The 21,736-nt window shown below is 38.5% G+C and overlaps 1 protein-coding gene across 5 annotated transcripts in view; it reads right to left on the bottom strand.

Moving 5' to 3' along the window:
- BOD1L1 (biorientation of chromosomes in cell division 1 like 1) overlaps positions 1–21,736 on the bottom strand; it is a 58,686-nt gene that overhangs the window by 16,374 nt on the left and 20,576 nt on the right. For all 5 annotated transcript variants that reach the window (XM_003258493.2, XM_012499860.2, XM_030800995.1 and 2 more), the window contains exons 10-17: positions 13,699–19,834; positions 11,857–11,921; positions 10,623–10,707; positions 6,696–6,739; positions 5,159–5,219; positions 3,496–3,566; positions 2,480–2,552; positions 1,191–1,270 (exon numbers count right to left, since the gene is read on the bottom strand). In XM_003258493.2, coding sequence (XP_003258541.2) covers positions 1,191–1,270; positions 2,480–2,552; positions 3,496–3,566; positions 5,159–5,219; positions 6,696–6,739; positions 10,623–10,707; positions 11,857–11,921; positions 13,699–19,834 — 6,615 coding nt within the window. The remainder of the gene's footprint in view (positions 1–1,190; positions 1,271–2,479; positions 2,553–3,495; positions 3,567–5,158; positions 5,220–6,695; positions 6,740–10,622; positions 10,708–11,856; positions 11,922–13,698; positions 19,835–21,736) is intronic.

Below are 21,736 nucleotides of genomic sequence, written 5' to 3'. Positions count from 1 at the left end.
ATGCCACTTTCCCTCTTAGGTTATTAAACCTTTTCCTATTTTTTATTTCGTTCTTTGGTTACTGGGGAAAAAAAGAGACCAAAGTCTGGTTTTAGAGAACTGGAAGTCAGCTCAAGTATTTTCATAACTGGACTTAAACACTTTTGGAATAAGGTGTTTAATAATTTATAAAAATATAAATTAGGGAGAGGAAAAGATGGAACTAGTTTAGACAGACGATGAGAAATTTTAGAGTACTGAGTCTCAGAAATGGAAGAACACCCAAGAAGAGGTATCTAGTAGGGAATGAAAAAATCTGGGCCTACAACAAGAGACGGCAGAACACAAATACAAATTTGTGAGGAGGTTCTGTGAGTCATAAGATGAAAATAAAACCATAGGAAAAAAGGCAATGGGTGAGGCCAATCCTTAGAGTACCCAGATTTTAGAGGCAGGAGGTGATATGATTTGGCTGTGACCCCACTCAAATCTCATTTTGAATTATAAGTCCCATAATCCCCACTTGTAGTGGGAAGGCTGCGGTGGGAGGTAATTGAATCGGGGGGCAGGTTTGTCCTGTGCTATTCTCCTGACAGTTAATAAGTCTCATGAGATCTAATGCTTTTATAAAGAGGAGTTCCCCTGCACATGCCCTCTTGCCTGTCATCATGTTAAGACGTGACTTTGCTCCTCCTTTGCCTTCCACCATGATTGTGAGGCCTCCCCAGCCATGTGGAACAGTGAGTCAATTAAACCTCTTTCCTTTATAAATTACCCAGTCTCAGGTATGTCTTCATTAGCAGCATGAGAACAGACTAATACAGGAGGTAAGCTAGAGAGTGGAGTACTAATAATAACTGTATTTCAATATTTTGGTGCAAGTATATCTGTGATAAAGCACATTATACTTTGGAAGAAAGCATTTAGAAACCTTAAGAAATCAATACTACTACTGAACAAAAACCTAGGCAATGTTATATCTAAATTGTAATAATTAAGACAATCTTGCAGTTTAAGAATTATAAAGTGCAACATTTGATTTTTGGGAGGAGACTAAAAAATATACACCTTTTATAATAAAGTGATTATTATTAGAGACATATAAAGAGGGACACTAAAATGAAAAAAATATTATAATAAGTATTCACAATGCTGTAATTAGGCCTCCCTACCCCCACCCAAAACTTAAAACTAATATGTGGAAAAAATACCTTTGTGTCATGTGGCTCCATTTCAGAACACTGCCTTTGTGCCGTTTCTATTCTGGAATCCAGGACATCTGGATTATCATCTGTAAATCAGTTTAGACAGAATCACAAAGGAACAAAAGCTAAATGAAAAATGAAATGCATAGTTCTATTTTAAGACTGTTTGAGCCTCTTTCTCAAAGAGAAGCCAAAAGTTACTCTATATTTATAATATCATGTGATTTGAGCACTGAACACTTGCCTTTCGCCCTGGCAAAGTAAAAATAAAACAAAATACAAAAATCCCATATGTTCACATGACACCAATGAAGTAGTGGGTTCTATGGGAAGGGCTTAGTGTATAGTTCCCAGAGATACTTTAACTTTCTAAACGAGTTACCACCTAAGAGGTATAGCTTAGTAATTGAGACCATGGGCTTTGGAATCAGATTTATGTGGTGAAGATAAAGTCGTAATTTTTCAGAACTTTAATCTCTTTATCCATAAGATGACAATACCACCTAACTTACAGGTTTATTGTAAAGATTAAATGAGAATGTGTATAATGTACCATGGATAGTACCTGAATACATCAGGAACTCAATAATTGCTACCAAATAATATAAAATATAAATATTTCATTCTTCACTCATTCTTTCTCATGTAGTCATTCAGTAAGTATTGAACTTCTCCTTTGTGTCAAGTATTAAAGGTCACTGCACCGTTCAACATGATAGTCACTAACCACATGTGGCTACTGAAATATAAAATAATTAAAAAACAATTAAAAATTCAGTCTTTCATTTCCACTGACCACTTTCAAGTGCTCAATAGTGACATGTGGCTAGTAGCTTCTGTATTAGACAAAATAAATGTACAACACTTCTATCACTGCAGTTCTACTAGAGGGCACTGTTACAGACCATGAGAAAATCAACAGTATGAAGCACAGAAGGGGTGTCAGAGGCACTTTTGGACTAAAGTGCTTTACTAGCTCTGTAGGGCATTTGCTTATGATATAAAATACAGACTGTAGTGGCACCTGGCTGGGCCCCAGGGTGTGGTTCCAGAGAGAGCCTGTCTTTGTTTGAGATCCAGGGGTTGGGTCTTCTGCAGGAAACAATCTAGTTTCTAGACTGGGATCCAGAAAGGACCCCAGAGGTATCAAGCCAGTCTAGAAACAAATTAGCCTCAAGACTTGTGAAGTAGAGAGTTACTATCCTCAAAAATTCTCTATGTTTTTGGCTCATTCTTTTGGATATAAAAATAATGATTTTCAAAGATATCTAAAACAGAAACATATATGTAAATACCCGGTTCATCTTCTGAAGAGAGAGAATGATGCTTTCTTTTTCTTTTAGGCATATGCCTTTCTTCCTCTTCAACCTGGAATTAAGAATGACTATATCAAAGGCCACAGAATCTTGATTCAAATAAACTGAAACAGGAGCACACTGTACTAGATTCTAACCTTTGGAATAAGTTGATATATAAATTTTTAAAAAATCTAGAAAACTTGGCCGGATGCGGTGGCTCACGCCTGTAATCCCAGCACTTTGGGAGGCCAAGGTGGGTGGATCACGAGGTCAGGAGATCAAGACCATCCTGGCTAACTCAGTGAAACCCTGTCTCTACTAAAAATACAGAAAAAAATTAGCCAGGTGTGGTGGCAGGTGCCTGTAGTCCTAGCTACTTGGGAGGCTGAGGCAGGAGAATGGTGTGAACCCCGGAGGCAGAGCTTGCAGTGAGGAGCATTCACGCCACTGCACTCCAGCTCGTGCAACAGAGCGAGACTCTGTTTCAAAAAAAAAAAAAAAATCTAGAACACTTGAGATTTAGATTTGGATTAGACTAATTTTGTAAGCTTTAGTCTCTTTTCTGGGTTTGAATGCGAATTCATAAAAAAACATGCTGTTTCTAGCTACATACTGTATATTTCAATAATTCTAAAACACGTTTAAAAAATTACTTATCATTTCACCATTTCTGAAGTCAAGCTATATATATCTTACAACTGACGGCACATCACAATTAGTATTTTTCTACTGTCTTAGTGGCTTATTAAAAATGGACTTCTTATGGTTGATGAAAGGTGCATGAAAAACCATTCTGACTGTACAACATGGACACTTCCAAACAGTCCTGGGAACTGCCAAATTGCCTAAACATTGAAAGGGCATATACAGGTAAAAGTGACATGTGGAACTCTCAGTATACCCATTTAATATTTAATTTATACAAAGAAGTAAAGCCTTTCTAAAGCCCTTCTTTGTGTACAGTGAAAATATTATGTATAAAATATCAAACACTTGAGTTTATTAAAATGCACCTCTTTAGGATCTGCTTCAACACTGTCACCGCTTATGGCTTCTGCGTTGTCTTTTCTACCACTGGATATCTCTGAGTAATAAATACAAAAAAGAAAAAAAAAATCTTAAATATTTTTATATTCCAATACTTATTTTAGGTGTGTGTTAGGGGGGCTGGGAGAAAACTGAATTAGTAACTTTACTGAGTACCAGTTATATACAGGGCACTGTGGTAGACAGTCACAAATGATTTTTGATGGGATCCTCCACACAACTCTGTCAGTTAAATTCTCTTTTTTCCACTTGTAGATGTGAGGGAATGGGGTTCAAGGAGGTCAGTAACATGTCTGGGGTAACAACACTGGACTTTACACAGAAGACTTCAAGGCCCTTCCCCCCAGTTTGTGTAGCAACACAGTATTAAGAAGCATCAGTGAAAATAAGGAATCACTGCATTATAATCATCAGGCTAACAAACATTCACCAAACAATACCAAATACAGGAGATGGTGTGGAGGGACAACTGGTACACCACTTGGGGTCAATTTAGCACACGCAGTAAAGTTGAAGAGGTGCCTATAACTGAGCAATTCCATACCCAGAATTACAAGTACACTACATAAGCACTGGGAAAGGTATGAGAACATACACAGTAGCATTCTTTGTAATTGGGAGAAGTTTCAAAATACCTACATGTGCAAGATAATGTACAAATGAAGCAAAAAAATACTAACTGTGGTATATTCAAAAGCAATTAAAATAATTGTTAATACAAATCAACAGAACAAAATCTTAGAACACTGCAGAATGAGCAAATAAGGTGGGGAGGGTTTATGTAATGTGAGACCACATATTTACCTAAAGCAGGCAACATAAGTTACATATTGTTTATGGACCTATATATAATTAATGCAGAATAGCAGTTCCTTTTGGAGTGGGATTAAAGGGAAAGAGATTGGGATTGGGAAGGGGTAAATGGGGATTCCACCATAACTGTAACATTTTTTAAAAGGTATGTGAAGCAAATATACTAAATTGTAAGATAGGGCAAAACTAGGTTGGGGGCACATAGGTGTTTATTACTGCTTTACTTTTGTTGGAAATATGGTATATGTTATAAAAATAACTGTCTAAGTAAAGAAGCCTCTTTCCCCACTCTATAATAGGAAATTAACAAAATTAGTAGGCATCAAGAAAATTCTATGTTCTGTTTGAGAAGGGAATTATCTGTCGAATTGGCAGCCTGCACAGGTTGTGTGGCCACCAGACCTCACCCCTGAGAAGACCCACATAAATGTGACATCCTTGATATGCTACCCTCCTAAACTGCCTGTCAGAAGTTAACACATTTCACAGTTTGGTACTTGCAATCCACAGGGGGCTATGCGTTTTGTATTTATGTTGGATTGAGTCAACTGGGAGACTAATGGCAAAGTTCTAGTAGCTATTTAAAGCAAGACATCACTTTTAAGCTGTATGGCTTGGAATAAGTCACCTGGCCTAAGACTCGTTCTCCTCAACTATAGGAGTGATGCTGTTAACTATCACTTTACTGAATTATTATGAACTAAATGAGAGAAAATATGTAAAATAATTAACACAAGGCCTGGTATACAGACCACACTCAATAAATGGTAACTATAATTAATATTAAAACTATAACTATGAAATTCATTAACTTACCTCCTTTGTTATAAGATTCGCTACGACTTTCTTCATTTGTTCTGAAGCCTGAATTTTCAACCTAAATATACAATATAAAAGATATTTATGGATAGTCTCACAAAAAATTTAAAGGCAAAAAGAAAGAGAGAGGAGAGAAGGTAATTTACATAACTTGGCTATTTGTACAAATGCCAAAAGGAATTGGGGTACATATTCTTTTTAATTTCACCCAGAAGCTCAAAAGCATGCAGCACCTTCTTTTTGAAAAAGTTTCAGTTTAACAAATTATTGTGCTTATTCTCCCTGTCCTTAAAGCAGCCAATGGCAAAAGAGTAAGAATAAATAAGAGAAAAATTTTCTGAATTCCATAAATTTCCCTTCCCATCCAAATCCTGCATGATTTTCTTTTTTCTTTATTTAAAAACTCTATAGGATTCTGTAATAAGATTTCCTATTTGGCAAATCTTATCAATTCTACTGTTTTTCTTTTTTTAAACTGAGTGGAAAGGCTCGGAATATCCTATAATATCCTAAGTCCTAGCTATAGGCTTTTGTACAAATTTGGAAAAGACATTTATGCTCGACTGGGGAAAAGACAGCTGCTGGTGGACTCAGGGGACTGAGGTAGGATGGAGAACACGCCAGCTGGCTCAGTAAGCTCCAACCCCATTTAAAGTCTTTTTAACTTTTAAAATGTATTTTATTTTAAAAAAAATTGTTTTTAAATAAAAAAATTATGCTATGTTGCCCAGGCTGGACCCAAATTCCTGGGCTCAAGTGATCCTCCCACCTCAACTTCCTCAGTAGCTGGGACTATAGGCCGTGCCACTGTGTCCAGCCATAATCTTTTTAACTCTTGGATGGCAAACTTGAACCACACCAAGTGGTGCTTTTCTCTTTCTTCTTATTCAGCATATGGTGTATGAGTTTCTAGCTACAAAATAGGGTGCTTGATGAGGAAATACTCTGATCTCACAGTTCACTGATAGTACCCTAATTCCTCTAGGGGCATTGGAAAGAATGCAGTTGTCTGCACATTTGGAAACATTTTATAAAATGTTCACTCCTGGTACAATACAAGGTTCCTTATAAATATATTAAGACAGACCAAAAATAAGACTCTTTCAAGAATGAACGGGATTATGAGAGCCACATCTGGGAAAAAATATGTACACTTAGCAGTTACAGGTTAGTATCTTGAGAAAAGCTTTCTAAAAACATAAAGTGAAATTTAATTCTCAAACTAAAATCTATTTTGTCTATAGCACCAGGATGATTTAAGACATCAAAATCCAATTTTCAATCCTGTTATAATAATAAACAATAGCGAGTTCAAAGTTCTTCGTCAGTGGGTATAGGTGAACATGGAAAAGAGCTAGTGAAAGCTGCTGTCAGGATGCTGAACTCAAATGAAGAGTACACTACCAAACGCCTCCTGGCTACTACAGAAATACACAGGCAACCCCTCCAGATGGCTCCTCCTCAATAGCTCTCCAAAAAAATAAAATAAAAAAATCCAATAACCACAAAAATCAAAACCATTACAGTGACTTACATTGAGTAATTCATTCACCAACAAAGGCTCCCTCTGGAGTTCAGCTGTTCAAAAATAAAAACGAGATGTAAAGAAACTGAATATTGTGTCTGAAATGCAGAGAAACAAATTTGAAGATTTTTAGGATTCGGAACCTACCCTATGTCACCAAGTGGCTTAGCTGCTTTCATAAATTATAAAAATCTGACCACTTATTTCCCACAATCAATCCATGTTGTACTACCAGAATATACTACCAGAAAAAGACAACAGAAATTAGTGTTGCCTGCATTTTTATAATAATGGTATTGGTATATTAAATCACTATCGTGATTTAACTATGTTGGTGATCTGAAGCTTAGAAAAAAAGTAAAAGACCTTAATGTAGCTGTTAGGCTGCAGTATAACACTGGTTCATTTAAAATAATAGCATCAAATGAAAAGTTAGATCCTATCCCCTCAAACAGCAATGGTCTGTTTATATTCTTTGGAAACATGAAGTACAAAGTCTACTGTTTCTACTCAACAATGACAGAACACACATTTTTCTTTTAAACAACTTCCTTTTACGTAAGTAGATCTCTTACTGAACTGTACCTAAACACAGTAAAGTTATCTGAAATATAACTGTGGGAACAACCGACTTCAGAATCCAAAAATGTTAGCTTCTTGACAATTAACAAATGAGACGTTAATTATTTGTAGTATAAAACACCCATGCACATTTTAACTAATGTATCTGTCCAAGTTTTGAATAGATTAGTCATCTTCAGGGTTTTAACATGTCAGTATAAATGACTTACCAAGCCTTGGTGTGGTCTTCCAGGACTGGCTGACACTTCTTATGAGTCTTCTGAGACCCTTTCAGATGGTTTTGTGTAAGAAGCTCCTCAACTGCTCCCACTCCCCAAACCTCCCCAGACAGTCATGGGTGAGGGTTTATATGCACTATTCACTTAATCTGAATCATTCCACATCTATTGCCCTTCTCTTTGCCTTGTACACCTAATGCATACCTACTCATTACTCAATATTTAGCCCCAAATGAGTAACAAGTACTTATAAAAATTCAAAACATATACAGGTTGAGCATCCCAAATTCAAAAATGAGAAGTCTGAAATGCTCCAAAATCTGAAATTCTTTGAGTGACAACACGACTCTCAAAGGAAAGGCTCACTGGAACTTTCAACTTTGAATTTTTAGATATGGGATGCTCAATGAGGTATAATGCACATATTCCCAAACCCTAAGAAATCTGAAATTCGAAATACTTCTGATCCCAAGCCTTTTGGATTAGGGATACTTAACCTGTATATTCTTTGACCCTCCCTCCCCCAATCCAATTTTATGAAAATACTTGGTAAAACACATGTAGTGACATGCATTATGAAAGTTCGTTGCAGCCCTGTAACAGTAGAAACCTTGAGGCCACTAAAAGATCTAAAACTCGTATTGGGGATGATTATTTAGCTATTAAAACAAAGAAAGTGGATCTGTATATGCTAATAAAGTAATGATGGGTGCCTGCAATACATGGTCAAGTGAAAAAAAATTCTAGAACAATATAAATATAATTTTATTGTACCGAAGGTGTTTATAGGGAATGGGAAACTTTTTATGCATTTCTGTATATCTTACTTTCTATAATTAAAGGAGAGGGGTGGGGGAAGAGATTGATTGAGCCAACACAAGTCTTCCCCGAGGCCCTACCTCAGGGAAGCTGACTCCCACAGTCAAGGACGTATCTTTATTATAGTACCTTACTTATTTGCACGTTGATTTCAGTGAATGACTTATTTCCATCAGTCATTTCCATGTTGATTTCCCTAGTACTCACAGGTAGCAGACTTGATGTTTGTCAGGGAAATAATTTAAAGAGCCAATCCAACTACAGTAGACATTACAGTTGCCCTCCTGGCACCTTTCCCAAGAGCCCAGACTGTGGTCTGGAATACCATGTGGATCCAGGAACAGAGCACCTGACTTAAGTCAACTGGTAAGCTACATTCCTCTGGTCACAGTAATTAGTTTAGGGTGGACACATGTACTTATGCTAAATCAGAATCTAAGTCTCAGGATTTTGGCCAGGAATGGTAAGCCAAAGCTAAAAATAGAGGCTATGAATGAGAAAGCAATGACCCTTATTCAGGGGATGAGGAAGAAGATATAAAATGGAGTTTCTACTAGATGTGTCTTTGGAACTATCTGCATCCTCTTGGATTATGCTTTACCTGAATTTTTCAGTTTTGTGAGCTAATAAAGTCCCTTTAAGCAAATACCTATAGAGTTTTTTGTTATAAGTATTTACAATAAAAATCACCCTGACTGTTTATTCCACCTGACTTGCATGGACATTTTAACATTGTGGAAAAAAATGGAGGACTGGCTTAAATTTGGTCACATACTCTATAGTTCCTAGTATTTAAAAAAAATATATTGTGGGAATCGGAAGAAAATACACAATCATGTTTGCAATACAAATTACAAATAATTCCTCACTGTCACAGTTCTTCTCAATTCCATTTCCTTAAGCCAATATGGTCCAGCCTCTCTGGGGAATTCCTGAGGCTTTCCATCAAGGAATCCACAAGGGCCAAACTAACATTATTTGTCTTACAGACTCATGAGTGCTCAATGGAATTTTCCAGAGGCCAAGATGTACCCATAATTATCTGAAAAGGCTATTAAAACCCAACCATTGGCCGGGCGCAGCGGCTTGCAGTGGCTCACGCATGTAATCCCAGCACTTTGGGAGGCCAAGGCGGGCAGATCACGAGGTCAGGAGATCAAGACCATCCTGGCCAATATGGTGAAACCCCATCTCTACTAAAAATACAAAAATTAGCTGGGCACGGTGGTGTGTGCCTGTAATCCCAGCTACTCAGGAGGCTGAGGCAGGAGAATAGCTTGAACCAGGGAGTCGGAGGTTGCAGTGAGCCGAGACTGCGCCACTATACTCCAACCTGGCGACAGAGTGAGACTCCGTCTCAAACAAAACAAAACAAAATAAAACAAAAAACAAAAACCCAACCATCTATCTGTAATGTTGGATTTTCTTCATTTACTTTAACCAAAAAAATAAATAGCAACAGGACTGAATGTGAAAATAGATATGAGAAACAGCTGTTTTTTATTAAGCCAGACTTAAAGGGATTTGCAAAAATGCAAAACAATGTCACTTTTATCACTTAATTGGGTTGTTTTGGAGAATCTAGCTATTTTTCATGAAAAAAGAGTTGTTAACTTATAGTGAGTTAATTATATTAAGAGTGACATAATATTTACTTTTCTCAATTTTAATTTCTTATTTGGCAAATGTCAACAGGTATAAGCCATATAACAAAATCTCTTTGGGGTCTTCGGTAATTTTTCAGTAATTTTTGGTCCTTGAGACCAAAACGTTTAAGAGCTCCTGCCTTTATCCTTTCTGATATTGAGGCTCTCCTTTAAAATCTGTAGTCCACAGTGAAGAATGTTGCACAGAGAGACTAAGAAGAGGTTATATAAGCTGAGAGTAGTCTCTGTGCAGCCACTGGGGCAAAAGCCTGAGCAAGAGACAAGAGCAAATGGTGTAAAGTGGGCCCTTATGCTCAGACTAGCCTTTTGGAAGTGAGCTGCAATAGCGTCTGGGGACAGGCAGGGGTATGGAGAAACATTTCTGAGATAGAGCAAGCGTTTGCTCCAAAACAACTTCCGTTTTGCATTATTATTTGGGGGTGATCAGATTTTAAACAATTACCCTACATAAGGTTGATTGACATTTCGTGAGGAAAAGTATATGTTAAAAATAAAATAGTAAAGAATTCTCCCTAATCTATTTTAAAAAGTGAGAGGCAAATTAATAGAGCCTGTATGTTATTATGCATCAGCTATTGAATTTTAGAAAGGTAAAACCACATGCAAGGCAAAAACAAAAACAATGTGAACAACCATTCTAAGGAGCTCACCTATTCCACTTGGCTTTCCCCCACACAGACTTTCTGGTGGTGCCAGAATTTCACGATTTTTCTCTTCCTCTGAAGGCACATAAGCCTAAAAAATCCAAAGCACCATAAAAATAAGTTAACCAGGGTTTTTACAAGAAGACTAACCTCAAGTGAATTAAACAAAAAACACAGCATCCTGAAACAATATAAAAGCCTATCTTCAAGAGTACACAGAACTTAAAAATAAATACATCAACCTTTAAAAACAAAGCCAAAAAATCAATTTAATCTTGTATTTCACCCGTCAATGGGTCTTCTATTGCTTTAAAGGTAAAACCCCAACTCAGCACACCACACAAGACTCTTCCTGATGGGCTCCCACTCCCTTCCAGGCTTAAGTCTCACCACAGCTCACCGTGAACCACTGCAATGCCTGAGACACACCACGTGCCCTCCTGTCTCTGAGTCTAGAACACAACATTCTCTTTGCTTGGAAGGCTTTCTTTTTTTTCTCCTCTGGGAAATTTCCCACTCTACTTTCAAAATTCTATTCCAGTATCCTCCTTGCAAGCCCTCCTGTCTACCTGCCTATTGCTACTATTGGGCAAGTTGTGTTTCCTCTGTAGTGTTCATAACCCCCATGTTCACTGCTGTCTTGTCACATATACTTGGATGGTGCCTTGAGATCAGGCTAGAAAGCGGATAGGAAGACTAAATTGTGTAAAGCACCAAAGCCATGCTTAAAAAAAAAAAAAAAGCAGATTTTCTTCTAAGCATGATGGGAAGCCACCACAAATTTTAAGCAGAGCACGGACAGGGCCTAAGTTATGTTTCTAAAGACTACCTGCAGGACTGTGTGAATCACACCAGAGGAGGGCTGGAGTGAAATAAGCCTAATGGAGAGGCTACTGAAGTAGTGGCTTAGGGTGGTGACTGTAGAAACAGAAATAGATGGACTTATATTTTGGAAATGGAACCTGTAAGAAATGGCGATAGATTAAATGTGGGATGACGGAGAAACTGAGGGTGACTCTTGTGTTTCTGGCTTGAGTAAATGGAACTGATGATGGCACTATTTACTAAGATTACTGAGGTTCTTAGCTTTCCCCCCCACAGGATATGGCAATAACAACACAAAGTGTCATAAGTACAATGAGAACAGGGGCTATATACCACATAAGTATATATATGTGTATATGTGATGAAACAGTATTTAATCACTTACAGTTCAGCACAGCTGAATTATAAGCCATACCTCCATTTTCAAGTTGGCTTTCAGTTCCAATCCTCCCAAAACATTCAATGGAGACTCTTCATTGCCTAATAAAATTCAAGCCATTTAGTACAATTTAAGAATTTGCTTGCAAAATACACCCAGGGTCAAAAAGTAATGGAATGTGGTTATCTGACATGACATGCCACCTTCCTTTTCTGGTTTATTTTGCTGTCAGTAGAAAATGATCAAAAGGAATATGTTGTATAAAAAGAATCTAGATGAAAGGCAGGCATTATTTGCCCATTTTGGGTGAGTGAAATTCTTATTTGCACAGTAAGATAACTGCCCAGAAAGAATGACAAAAGTATTATCTGTGGAGACATCTTCATTTCCAAGTATTTTTCTGCAGTGATCTCCATCAAGTTTGTTCTTAAAAATATTCTGAGTCACTAAGGTCTATTCTCAGTAAAGGTGATTTATTAACAGATTCACCTTACTTGCTTCACACTGAACACAGAAAAATTGAACACAAAGTTAAACTGTGAGGTAGACAAAAAGAAAAAATTTTCTCAGGTGGAAAGATTCAGTTCTGCTCTGGTCTTGCCTCTTTCTTATATCCTTCTGTAGATTGTGTAGAAGCTTCTGTGGAAACCCTTCTATTTTCACTTCTTCAGGAAAAAAGGAGGAATGAGTAATTGTAGCAATGATTTGAGTTATAAAAACTTCTGGAGCATTCAATTTACTCCAGGCTAAATTCAACAGAAACGTGTAAAGTTACTTGTTTCAACCCTTGGAGCATTTCTTAAAGTCTCCTAAGTCTCTATAATACAAGACTAAATCTATTGGCCTCAGCTTCCTGAGACTGGGTTAGATGATGGCTAAGGTCTATTTCAGTTAAAAGTCCAGGATGCTACAATTTATATAGCCAGAGTGGAAAAGAATTCCTCTGCCCCTTCAAGTCCAGCCCATGAGGACCCTTTGGTTCCTACAGCATCCTGTGCTTAATCCCAGTCTATGCAATTGTCATGCTTTAAAGTGTCACTGTCCACTTTTCTCCTATCTGGACTGGTATAAAGTATCTGAAGTTGGACCGTATAAGGCATGACTGAGATAATATCTTTGAAAGTTATTAACTATTTCTAAAAGACCAGAACTGTCCAAAATCTGTCAGCAGGGAAAAATGTTTCTTTTCACTTTCAAATATATTCTAAACTAGAAACTCATTTCATCTGAAAAATAAGCTCAGTTAAAAATAACATGCTCCTTTGATTCAAAGGAACCAACAGACTGAACAAATAAATACTGCAAACCTATAATCAGATGAGGGTTGGAATCGTGTTTGCCTTTGTATTATGATCCCATCTTATTATCCCCATTTTATACAACAAGAAATGGAGGCTCGGAAACTGATTTTTCCTCTAAAAGTCACCTGAGGCCCATGAACGCTATTTAAATTTTCTGACCCTATTTCCTCATTTGTAAAATGAGGGTGGTAAAAAAAAAAATATGTTGCTTTCATTGGGTTGTGGTAGGGTACTCTTCTTTTTGATTGACAAGAAACCTGTAGGTCAAAGAGGTTAAGTTGCAGCAGTCATGTAAATAAAATGTGGACTTCCCATGCCTCAGCCTCCTGCTTTTTCTCTCCCCACACATGAGAAATGGGCCAAAGGTTTTAAACTTTTAAACACAAGTAGCTTTTAGGGAAGTTTGACCTTCAAGTTTGATGAGTTATTTTGCAACATTATGATATGATAAAAAAATTTATAGATATTTTGTCTTTCTGGAACCAAAACCATCTTTTGGAAGACTGTCCTAAATGCACTCTGTTGTACAATCATCCTTGTAAAATGTTAAAATTTGCAATTAGGTACAGATTCTCACCTATGTCACACACATTTTCTTCAGAAGACACAGTAACCACTGCGTCTCCTTCCTCAGGGAATGATTTCCTTGTGCTGTTACCATCTCTTGTTTTCTCAGCAGATGCTTGATCAGTCCATTTGCCACTATAATCACTCTTTATAGTCAAGTCCTGCTCACATTTAGGAGCCAACAGAGCTACACTGTAGGTAGCTGGAAGGATCATTGTGTGGGAAGGAGCAATTTTTGATTCTTGGCCAGTAATACATTTGGTGGTACTGGTTTTCAAGTTGTCTTCAGGCCCCTGCTGCTCAGTAGGAAGAAGGGAAGGCTCAGCCATGGTGCCTTGAACAGGTGGCATGTCATCAGCTTTTATAGCACCGGTATTTACTGCTGCCAAATAGCGAATACTGACAGAGGGATCCTTAGCCGTCTGCCCAGACATCTGTTCTGGTCCTCTCAGGTGGGCAGGTGAGTTGGCATTCCCCTCTAAGCCCCTTCCTGTTGAATAACTTGCTGTGCTACTGCCCCCTGCTGTCCCTGTCTCTGGGCTGTTATCTTCTTTCTGAAGGGAGTTCAACAATACATTCTTCTCTTCTGCATTTATGAGGTGTAAAGTGCTCTCTTTCTGTCCTCTTCCTGCAAATGGTCCGATTTCGGGGCACTCCTTGCCATGCTTCTCTTCTTTTTTCGCACAAACAGCACTTGGATGGCCTTGCCCTGCAGAGGGCTTGTGGACTGATGGCCCGTTGTGCCCCTCCTCGGTGCTCACTGCCAACACGGGACCCAGTTCTTTGCCTCCCCTGACTGGCCCAGGACACCGACAGTTATTCTCAGCAATCAGGCTGGGCATGGGGACCTTGTGCTTGCTCACTTCTGTGGCTGACAGGTCACCGTTTCCTTCTGGGTTGTCTGCAGTCAGCTGATTCTCTTCATGTCTGTCAATGCTGACAGAAATTGGCACACATTCTGCTGTGCTGGTGGAGATGATGGCGGCGTCACTCAAGTCTTCCACTCTTGTGATGGTGAGCCGATCTTCATCCTGGAGGACAGCATCAACCATGACTGCTTCACACCCTTCAGAGGTGCTTGTGGAAATCATGGCAGTGTCACCCATCTCTTCCGCTGGTGTGACTGAGGGGTGGCCTTCCTCTTGAGGGACAGCACTGGACACTGGGCCCTCACAGTCTTCCACCGAGCTCGTAGAGATGATGGCACTCCCGTCTTTTTCTTCCATGACTGTACCAGCTCGCTCATTTTCACTTTCAACAACTACACCAGAAACAGATGCCTCACATTCTTCTGCTATGCTAGTGGAAATGAGAGCACATTCATCCTTCTCCTCCTTGCTGGTTGAGGCAAGAGGACTTTCAGCTTCTGGGGGTGCACTGGGCATAGGCCCCTCAAAGTCGGCGGTGCTTATCAAGACTGGACCTGTAGCCCTTTCTTCCACTGCTGCAGCAACTGGCTGGAGACTTTCAGCACACTTGATGGTTGTTGCACTGGAGATAGGCACTTCGAATTCTTCCCCTATGCTTGTGGAAATCATGGCACACTCATCTTTCTCTTCACTTCTGCTGGCAGTGAGTTGGCTGTCATCTCCTGAGACTGCACTGGGCATGGGGGCCTCAAATTCTTCTGTGTTTACTCTGGTACCTTCCATATTTTCTTCAGTTCTCAGAGCATCTGAGTGACCTCCTTCCACATCTGTAATTGCGCTTACCTGAGGGGTGTAATCATTTGTGGTACTGGTGGAAATAACCAAGCCTTTGCCTTGATTTTTACCCCCAGCTAAGCTATTCTGGTTGGTAATATCATCACTGGCTGTAGTTGCCATGAGACCATCGCACTCTTCATTTTCTACAGAGGTGATGATGTCCTCATCTTCTTTTCCACTTGGTGATGTGTGGGCAACTTCACATTCTGGGACTTCACCAGATACAAGAACATCGTAACTACCCCCGACCAGGCCAGTGGAAATAGTGGTATCTTCAACTTTTTCGAGCTGACTGTCACTTTGATCAGATGCAGCACTAGTCATAGGACCCTCACAACCTCCTGGAACTGGTGTCACTTCATCCTTTCCCGAGACTGCACTGGTCACACTGCTTTCTACAATCCCTTTTGCACTGGAGCAGATATCTGTGTCTTTACTTTCTTTCTCTGTGCCACTCATGCTGTCAACATTATTTTCATTTGCATTCATGATGGTAGCTCCAGCCTCAGCTTCCACATGCTCTACCACAGTACCAATCTGACTGTCCCCTTCTGCACTTTCACAAATCAATACCCCTTCACTTTCTTCTCCTAACCCTGTACAAGTTGAAGCATGCCCAATTTCATTTCCTCTTCCAGTACTAGTCACAACATCCTCCCCTTCCTCATCTTCCTCTTTTGCACCTGTGCTAGTCACAATGCCTTCATCATCACAAGGACCAGCAGCAACTAATGGTACATTAGTGCCTTCTTTGGCTACTGTGCTGTCCATCGCACTCTCTCCATTTTCTTCTGATTCAGAACTTATAGCAAAGCCTTCGCTGCTATCTTCTGAACCTGTGCAACTTGCTGGCCCCTCTCCATCTTCTGTTATCCCCGTGCTGGTGACTGCACTCTCACCTTCTGTACCATCATTCACAGAACCATCTCCTTCTTGGCTGGCGCTTGTTCCTGGTGGTGCATCATTATCTCCCAGGACAACACCTGCACCTGTAACCATGCGTTCCTCCCGGGGCCCTGCTCCAGTTACTGAGCAGATCACAAAGTTATCGCTTCTGCCTTCTGCTCCTGTACATGTCACAGTGCCCTCTGTTTCTTTTTTGGGACCCATTCTCATCATATTTCCCTGGGAGCCATCCACCTCTTCACTGCTTATAGATCCTGCTCTTATTTCTGTTCCAGCACTTGTAACTGCTCCATCACTTTCAACTTCACTAATAAAAGTAATAGTTCCTTCAACTATTTCTGAGTCTCTACTTAAAGAACCATCACATTTTTCTTCAGAGCCTGCACTGGTTACAGCATCATCCTTTTCCTCTGTCACAACGCTATTTACATTGGCTTCGATTTGAACTGCATGCACAGCCAGTAGGTCTGCTGCTCTGTCCTCAGATTCAGCCACAGCACACTCCCCACTTTCCCCTTCCTTAGTGCTTGTGAGGAAGGTTTCACTTTCAGCAAATCCCTCTGTGACAACAGCCCCACCTTCTTCAGCTGCAGCAAAAACAGTGCATTCACTGGCTTCTGCACCAACATGGAGAGGATTATTTCTGGAATGTGTTCCTATTATGAGGCCTTCGTCTGCCTCAATGCTGGTGCAGGGCAAAGCCACCTCACTCTCTCTTGTTTCTGAAGAAGTGGTTGTGGCAGGCCCAGCCTTCACTGGACTTAAAGTGACATCTTTGTCCTTCCCTTCAGTGCTAGTGGCAACAGAAGTCTTTTCTACTCTCCCAGGCCCAGTTGCCACATCCTCAGTTTGTCCGTTCCTTTGGTGTAACACAGAGGGTGCAGAGACACTTCCAGCACTAGTGTCTACCTCACTGTTTTCATTCCTTCTTTCAACACCAAATGATATGTCTTTTACTTTACCTGGGCCTCTTTTATGCTTAAGTTTGACAGTTTCAGTATATTTTTCTGTACTCAGGCCTACAACATGATCAACAGCAATGCCATCCTTCTTGCCATTCTCTACTGTTGCTTTAACTGTCTGCTTTAAATTGGGCTCTGCATTTAAGTCATTTTCTTTCTTGGCCATGTCCACTAAGCCACCTTCTTTGGTAACATTCTCATTTTCCACAATCACGCCCGTTAACTTGCTTCCAAGAGACATGATTACCTTTCCTTGTTTACCATCCAATAAAGTAGCCTGGTGACCTTCTGGAATGTGTCTTTTGCTAGTGATGCTTGCTTTTGCTGGTATATCTACTGTGAAACCTTCACCACCTTCTTTGCTGTCACTTGTCTGAAGGACTTCTGATTCCCTAACAGTCAGACTTTGGCTAGGGAGAGCAGAGTGATCCACAGGGGAGGTGCTGGCTGTGCTATCTTCCAAAACAGTTCTTTTGTCAAACAGAGGAATTATATCTGGATCATATGATTCCCTCAGAGGCACAACAGTCACTGAACTTAAGGATGGTGAGGAGTCTAAATTTGTGGAATGTTGAAGAGTGGCATCTCCTTGAGCAACATGTTCTTCAGCAGCTGTGTTTTTCAAATTCTTCTGTACCCTATCATTTTCTGATGGGGCACTCAGTAACATTCTATGAACAGTTTCAGAATCTGTATTCACTTCATTAGTTCCTCTATGAATGGGTTCTTTCTCCCCAGGGTTCAGTTTGGATGCAGCACTTTGGATATGCATTTTCTTGGTCAAGGTGCTTCTATGGTCAGCATGCTTTTCAGAATTATTAACTCCTGTTCCACGGCCTGGCTTATAAGTTGGAGCTGTTGTTTTTGAATCTGCTGTGCAAGTTCTCAATTCATCCTTTTGAACTGTGGCAGAAGTTTTTTGTTTCATATTTTCAGAGTCAATGTCTTGCTGAGAATTATTATTGCGGTTGTCTTGGGTTTTAGATACTTCAAACACATTTTCAACACCTGGCTCAGAATCAATTTCCATTGGCTCTTGTTCAGGGATCAATGTCATATCACCACTTTTTTTTGGTCTCTGAAGGGAGGAACCGCTGGGAGTGCTCAAAGTGTTTGCTGCTAACTTTTCTTCTCCTTTGGCCATTTCTTGTGACAAGCTTCCTCTCCGATTTTCACACAACCTTCTACTTAATTTCTTTTCCATGAGTGAACTATTACCTCTGGCCTTTTCATGATTGCTGTCAACTTCTTTACCATCCTTGTCATCTGATTTATTTTCTTCCTTCTTTTTTATGTCTTTACTACTATGCTTTAAGCTTCTGCTTTTGTGGCCATCTGACAACTTTCTCTCAAGCCTGGTGGAAGCAGAGTCTTTATCACTCTTATATTTCTCCTTTGCTAACGGTAACTTGGCTCTATGACTAGAATCCTTCTGTGTACTATGTGCTGAAGAAGAAGCAGTCTCTAATACAGGTTCAACACCAGTTTCTTCAAAAGGTTTGTCTTCAACTTTAGACTTACGCTGTTTTTCTGAGTCATTTTCTTCTGTGTTCTTCTCCTTGTCTGGTTTTGGAGTGGTTGCCTGTTTTGTGGCACCTTCTTGTAATTCTGTTTCTACTACTTTTAACTGTTTGCCTTGATTTTTTGATTTAGACTTCAACACAAGTTTCTCTTCTAACAAGCTCTTTGTTCGTCGTTTCTCCTTGTGAACAACCTCTTCTGGTTTCAAATTACTATCCATGTTAGTGGAGTCCATATCACACTTATCTTCCGAGTAACTTTCACTTCTTCTTTGTAATGTGATACCATGTTGCTTGGAACCCAGAAAATCTTTCTGAATTTTAGAATCACTTGACCTTCTTGATTTGTGCTCTGTCTTAGTTTTTTCAGCTGACAAGCGTCTCTCTTTTTTGTTGTTTTCTTTACGAACATTCTCATCTGTTTTTATAATATATTCAGAAACTGGCTTTCCATCTTTGCCTAATACTGATAATTTCCTTTCATTCCTATGTTTACTTTTTCGTTCAGCTTTATCATCTGAAGAAAGCTTTGTTTGTTGACTTTGCTTTTGAATATTTTCCTCTACTTTTAAACATTTCTCAGAAGAGTGAAGCTCAGTCTCATCACCTGTTTTATGCATACAATCACCTTTATATTTATGTTTCACAGACAATTTGTCTTCCGATGGAGTTTTCTCTCTTTCAGGCTTCTCCTTGGAGGATTTCACCTCTTTCTTAAGTAGGCTTTTCAAATGTGGTGTTTCAGAATCATCTTTCTTTAGATGCTTTTCATTTTTAAGCGTGCTTTTCTGTTTCTGGGGCTCTTCGGTGCAAATTTCTGAGCGTTCTACTTGCCTTTTTACATCTCTTGTGTCAGTCTCTTCCTGTGCCCCCTCCATGATAACAGGGGTAGATGTCCGTCTTTTATGTTCTCTTTCTATTTTGGATTCATTTTTGTTTTCATCAACTACATGCAAAGACTCTGAAAGTCTCCGGGCAGGTTTACTTGGTTCACTTTTTGCATGAACATGCTTCAGCTCCTTTGAAGAAGACATTTTTTCCTTTTCACAATGCTGAAAGAAAACAAAGGTTAAAATATGAGAAATATCAAAATCAATTTTTAGATTAAAACATAACATTTGGGTGGACTGAACATGTTGAGTGCTGTCACATATGTAACATCTCACTTAATTCTTGCAAACAGCCCGTGTAGGTGTCAAAAACTCACCTGATTTAAAAAAATAGGTATTTTTAACTTGATTTTAAGAAGTTAAATTCCTCAAAGAACTAACAGGAGTTTCCATCAACCACATTTTACAAAAAAAAACTAGTTCTAAACAATATGAACACAATTTTATGAGATTATTTCTCATAGAGATTTATCACAAAATAAAGTTAAATACTTATAAATATGCCATTAAAACATCAGGAAATTGGAGCTCAGCATGATTCTATAACTTGACACTCAGACCACAAGTAGGTGTGTTAGAAATGAGTTTGGATTATTTCATTCCGAGTCTAGTACTCCTTCTAGTATATCACAGGCACTGACTTGTCTATGAATTCTTCAATTCTGAATCACTAGAGCTCACTAATGCTCAGTACTCAATAATAAATATAAGCTGAATAAATGACAGTCCAATGTCCTTTTCAGTCAAAAACATAATACATGAAGCAATTTAAAATTGAAATATACTGAAATATAGATTTCCTATATTTTAATTTAGAAAGTTGAATTATGTATGGAAACCTCATGAATTTAGGCTACTTGTACAACATTCTACACATGAAGCTTCAAATGTACACAATAACTCACAGTAACCATATCATATATAACATATGTATATGTTTATGTATTCAAAAAAAGATACAGAGAGACAAGAGCATCTAAACCTTCCTCCTGGCCCTGTGTTTTGGCACTAAGTAGGTGATTAATATTAATGAGTGGATGTTGACTAAATCCACTTCAATAATGACTCACTGACTACTAGCTATAATTATTCTTACGCAAATAATGGGCCAAAGTTCTTAGACAGAACTTTGTGCCTCTAGGTCAGTTTAACACTTCATCTCCTTAAATGTCGACACAAAGATTAATGTACTTCTACTAATAATAGGGTCCAGGACATAACAAGACCGTATTAAATAGCTTAAAATAAAATTCCTCAAAGAACTAACAGGAGTTTACATCAACCTAACTTCACAATAAAAAACTAATTCTAAACAATGTGAATACTATTTTATGAGATAATTTCTTATAGAGAATGATCATAAAAGAAAGTTAAATATTTAAAAATATGTCATTAAACCATCACTATATACTTCTAAATACACCTTTAATTTCTGAGTAAATAAATTAAATTTATGTTTGCTGATGATGAACAAATAATCACTAATATTGCTTTTTCCCTCTGGAAATATTAAGATAGTTTAGCTACAGAACTACAGATAATGTGGTTTTCGTAAACAAGAATTTTAAACCAGTGAAAGCAAAAGTTTGTCCCACGAAAATAATCCTGAAAGGGGGAAGAAAATATTGTACATTACTTCTACTGTTTAAAATGATCAAATCTTGGAAACAACCTAAGTGCTAAAATATACGGATATGCTTAAATAAATTATGGTATGTACATTAAATGTAACACTACACAATCATTAAATAATTAGGATGCCTAGAAGGTAACATGAAATGAGTAAAATGTTAAAAACAGTTTGCCAGATTACTTGTTCTCTAAAAAATTATATGGACCTGTGGATAAGGAATGAAAGGGAATAAAAAGGATAATTTGTTATAGTGGAGGGATTTTAGATTTTAATTTTAGCCTCCCTTTTTCTTTTTTTGTCATTAATGGTATTTTTCTTATTGCAATTATAAGAAATGAGAAAAGACAAGAAAAGTAGCTATTACTTAGATAAAAGACAAATATATAAATCAACTCAACAAAATGGGCAATTTGGGACATAACAAAATGGGG

This window comes from Nomascus leucogenys, chromosome 20, assembly GCF_006542625.1.
Source record: "Nomascus leucogenys isolate Asia chromosome 20, Asia_NLE_v1, whole genome shotgun sequence".
In the NCBI taxonomy this organism is placed as follows: domain Eukaryota; kingdom Metazoa; phylum Chordata; class Mammalia; order Primates; family Hylobatidae; genus Nomascus; species Nomascus leucogenys.
This window is presented reverse-complemented; position numbering and strand designations above follow the sequence as displayed.